We start from the raw sequence: 4994 nt of genomic DNA, 5'->3' as shown, positions 1-4994 counted from the left end.
GGACAGCTCAGCCACCCCTTTGCCGTGACACTGGTGACGGGGCAGAAGGGACAGGTCATCCTGCAGCCTGATGTCGCACCCGGGACTTGTAACCCTTCCTGGGACATTATTTTTTCAGCTGATTTGATAGGAGAAATCCTGCTCCTTTTTTACTTGTGTCGTTGGCAACATGAGTGAAGAACTGAGAACAGTGGCACATTTTACGGGGAATATTGGGAATGCTCTAACCATAGCACCATATATAGTGGTGTATCAAAATGGTATCAAAAATCCTTTTTTTGGTAGCCCGTGAAGATACAAATACTGAAAAGGCCAAGCAAACACAAGCTGGCTAATGACTCTAACTTTTGGGGTTTGCCTCCTATCTGGCATGCTGTTTAAATATCTAGTTATTATCATTGTTCTTGCGGACATTATTATTTTGCTTATTTCAACTGAGCTACAATCACACAGATTATCAACGGGAGGCTTGGGGAGTGTACAAAGAGACTTTGTTTGGCGCTTCTTTGCTCTAAAAAGATTTCCCAAGGCGTCTGAAAAAATAGATAAATGAAAATGCTTTCCTTGTGGCATTTTTCACAGAGGCCGTATCATATTCGCTCCAACACTTCCACAAATGAAATCGCTCACGTGTTCAAGACGGCTACAGTGATGTACCCTGCTGCTTGGTCCACAGACATGGTGTCGCTAATCAAAAAGGTGAGGGCAGCCGTGGAAGTGGATGGCTTAGGGGCTGGGAGGTATCTGGTATCTGGGTGCCTGCCGAGTCCTTCCATCGTGCTTTGTGGCCTTTGCAGTAAATTGTGGGGATTCATTGCAAATTGTATCCAGACCCAGTGTTAGTGACCTTCAGATGGTCCATATGATAAATATCCAGCTTTTAATGTTGTAGCCGCACTAATGTAATAAACAGCTAGCGGTACTGCATCTTGGACTGGTGGGGATGAAGTTTGTGCTGGCAAGCACGGCTGCTGCTAATGCATCTCTTCTAAGGACACTTTGCTTCCAGAGTTTCTGCTATAACTTTGTCTCTCTGGAATGACGTAACTTAGAAGTAGATATTAATATATGTGTCAATGCATTCGGCAAAAAAATGGCTTTTTTAAAATTATTTTTAAAAAACATTTTTCCCAATAATGAAAAGATTTGCAAGAAGTGCTGATACTATTAAAATCCTTTGATGCCATGTGGTTTATGCACCACTGTAATTATTTTTTAATAAAGCTGTTATCAAAACTGCTTCAAAATCATTACTGGAATCATTTTGAAGCTGAAATCATGTTTGAAGTGAAGCCATATCTTCAATAAACAAACTATTGCTTGGCAGTGTCAGACACTGTTTGCATACAGTGGCAGCAAAGCTGAAACACTGAAACCTGCATAGCAGCACTAGCTGCAAATTTTGGAAAGTATGTAAATGGTTTTCTAATTTTCAAATAAGTTTAGCCAATAAAGCAGTACTTAATGTAGCTTTCATCTATTTTTTGTTCCAAATAGTATGTAGAGGTATTTTGTCATCTGTAATGAAATACTCTCAAACTGTTTAATGAAAATGAGACATCAATTCTTTGCTGAGGCAGAATCATGGTGTATTTTCCAAGAAGGAAATTGAAGAATATCTCCATTTGCTTAAAATTAAATGGAGCTAATATTTAATTAAGGCTAACAGTAATATAGGGGTATTTACTGCAGCTGTCCTCTGTGTTGTTATGTTGGAAGTTTTTCCCTGGACCACAACATGCCTCAAGCCATATAGGCTCCCTCATGAATAAATAATACAATGTCACAATTATTTAAATTTCCAAGTGCCCCTTTGCATCTGGTTTAACACCCAGATGTATTATATATGAGGCCAACTTGGTTCTGCCCTGGCTCAAACATCTCCTGTGAATTTTTGTATTTATTAATGTTCTGTCATTCGTGGCAGAGCCGCGTCACTCACGTTAGGACTGGAGCACAGAGCTCCGCAGAAGGAAATGAATCGTGAGGGATGTCTCTGTGTACCGCACGCTCTGCACAGCCCTCGCTGCCCGCACCCAGCTGCACGCCCGCACGAGACCTTATCCACCCCTTTCCGGGGGGTTTGGATCGTCTGGTGTTCCTGCTAGATGATCAGGAGTTTATGCAATGTTGAATCCTTGAACTTCAGAGACAAACCTCAGTCATTTCCTTCCATACAAGTAATTCCTACAGCAATGTTAAAAAAATGCTGAAAATAAGTAGTGTGAATCCATTGTTTCACACTGGAATTACACTTATGAATTTTCCATTCCTAGAGTGAGAAAACAAGGGATGTTTTACTGATATGGTATTAAATTGGGAACACAAAGGCATGAGTTTAACTCCCCATTCTGAAACAAATGGTTATTTTTAACCTCGGACAAATTGTTTAATGTCCCTGCCACCTCATCGCCTGCTCCTAATACGGGGATAAAAGTTGTTAATAAAAATGAGAATAGAGTTAAAGATTGTGAGCCCCCGGCATACGCTGGTGAAGGGAATCGGAGCCAGAGCAGGAGAAGAGAAGCACCCGCTGGAGGTGCCGGTGTTCATGCAGAGTGTCACCGGCGCTGCGTGCCCCGAGCCCCATTCAGCGGAGCGTCCGACCCGCGGGGACGGCAGCTGGTGTCCCCAGGACACCTCCCTGAGCCCCAGTGACGGAGACAGAGCCGCGGCGTCCCCAGCACCTGCTCCTTGTCACAGGGTGAGGCACGGCCGACCCTGCGGTCCAGCCCAAACTGGAAATCCGCCTCCGCCTCGCACTTAGCAATGACAGGCAAAGCTGTCCTGGAGCTCCGTCCCCAGGGCCCCTGTAACTGCGCACCATCACCGCAGCCCTCGGTGATTCCCCGGCTCCCTCTGACAGTCCCGCTTGCCAGGGGCAAAACCAGCTCCTTCTCAAAAAGGAGCTACTGACAGATGGACACTCAAAAGTCTGGCGGTCGTTTCCCTGCCCCGGCTGTTACCTGGTGTAACTCTGCCACAGACACGTCTGTAGGTACCCAATCTCTGATTTCGCATCTCAGGGTCTCACTTTCTCACCTTTTCCATTTAACCCTTGCTGCAGTTGCTTGAGCCGAACCCCGAGAAGCGTTTTTCTCAGCTGAAAGATATCCAGGACTTTCCGTATCTGTCAGACGTGAACTGGGATGCTGTTCTCCAGAAAAGGATAATGCCAGAATTCATTCCCACAGTAAGGCAATTTTAATTTAAAAGGTTCTCAATGTGCCCAAGCATTAGACGCTGCAGCCTGCCCTCGCGCCTGGCACCGGGTCATGGGAAGTTCTTAAAAATTTCCACAAAAGCATCAGATGTCATATGGTACAGGGGAAAAGAGAGGCAAGGGCAAAATTTTCACTTTTCTGTGGGTGTAATAAAGAGTAATGGGGGATGACTACAAAGCGTGGGTGCCCCAAAATTGATCTGCTCTGTTTATAATATTCTCAGAATTTCTGGATGCAGAACTGATCTTACCCGCTCCGGACTGTCCGTGGCATGCTAGATGAAACACATCTGGCAGTTTTTCGCTGACCCGCCGTTCTTAGCAGCCCGGCTTAGGACTAGCTCTTCAAATGCAAAAAACCAGTGAACAGACATAGGCTCATTAGCAGCCTGGAGATCACCCGCCGTTTTATGATAATTGTTTCTTCCTGTCCCTAATAAGTCCATTGTTCATAGTAAAATAACAAATGCAGTAGATTAGCGTTTCTGATCCTTTTTTAATTGGATTAAAGCAGCACAGAAGTAACATAACCCTTACGGAAAATAATCCAAGGACTGTTGTGTGCAGTGTTACTCCGACTGTTTTTCAGCCAAACAAAAGTTGGGCTAAACAATGAGTATTTGCTAATTGTATGTATTTGCCCCCTCTGTTGGTGGTTTTCTCTGTGGTGGGTGTACGCATATTGCTTTAAAACTAGTTTTGCAGGCTGCTGTGCTCCTCCCAGCAGAGGCACAGCCCAGCCAAGACACAAGTCCTCACCGTCACTTGTCACTTCAAAGCAGCCAAAGGGCTGAGTAGAAGCAGTGAGCACAAAAAGAGCAGTTGCCACATCTTGACAATGTCCCCCAGCTGAGGGAACTGATAAAATGTGTAAGTACAGCAGGTGTTCTGGCTGTGTGTGTAGTTGTAATTAGTTTATTTTTTACAAAATTCAGCTCCCAGATGCAGTCAACTTTATGGGAGACTCTTCAAGACAGGCTCTGATCACTTAAGGCCACCTCTCTCTCCTCTCCAGAAAGGCAGACTGAACTGTGACCCAACCTTTGAACTGGAAGAAATGATCCTAGAATCCAAACCTCTTCACAAGAAAAAAAAACGCTTGGCTAAGAAGGAGAAAGACACCAGCAAAAGCAATTCCTCCCAGGTGAGAGCAAGCAGGTACAAGCATGTGGTCAAGGAATTCTCTCATTTTCCAAGGAAGTTGATTGCCATCTAGCAAGACCACGGCAAACTTTCACTTGTGACCAACTTTATTCCCAAGACTCTTCCACATCTTCCCTTTGGTGGAAGGCAGCATGTATATATGGTTTTGTGTGAGAGAGTCTTAATGCCATTCTCCCCACTGCAGTGCTAAAGATGCTCTATACCTAAAGATATCTATTTCTCCTTGAAATTGTCCTTGTAATGTCTTTCTGTGTCAACTGTGAATTTATTCCCCATCTCTTTATTTTTCTATTCGAATGTGAAAGGCCTGCCATCTTCAAAAGCACCTAGAGATGCTCCAGAGGGACTTCATTGTTTTCAACAGAGAAAAGTAAGTACCGATACAGGGGCAGCATCAGAGACTCTGGCCCTTGTCAAAGCCTTTGACAGACTTGGGTTTTGGGCCATCTTGGCTGCAAATGGGGGTTTAGGAGCTTACTAACGAGGCAGTTGAGGAGAGCAGGTACTGGAGAATGGTGGTTGATCTGTCATCTGCCGGGGACTGACGTGGCATTTCTCTTCTTGAGCTGGAGGGCTGGGCCCACAGCCACAAACTGCATTAATTGCC

The 4994-nt window shown here is 44.7% G+C and overlaps 1 protein-coding gene across 1 annotated transcript; it reads left to right on the top strand.

Moving 5' to 3' along the window:
* Positions 1-582: 582 nt before the first annotated feature.
* On the top strand, positions 583-4761 carry LOC104074679 (serine/threonine-protein kinase 32A-like; the record flags this gene model as incomplete). The annotated part of the gene is made up of 4 exons (XM_009574871.1): positions 583-699; positions 3068-3193; positions 4239-4367; positions 4693-4761. Coding segments are annotated over 4 exons (441 nt in total), but the record flags the coding sequence as incomplete, so codon positions are not given.
* Between the last annotated feature and the right edge of the window lie 233 nt (positions 4762-4994).

This window comes from Fulmarus glacialis, unplaced genomic scaffold, assembly GCF_000690835.1.
Source record: "Fulmarus glacialis isolate BGI_N327 unplaced genomic scaffold, ASM69083v1 scaffold31093, whole genome shotgun sequence".
Classification (NCBI taxonomy): Eukaryota; Metazoa; Chordata; class Aves; order Procellariiformes; family Procellariidae; genus Fulmarus; species Fulmarus glacialis.
This window is presented reverse-complemented; position numbering and strand designations above follow the sequence as displayed.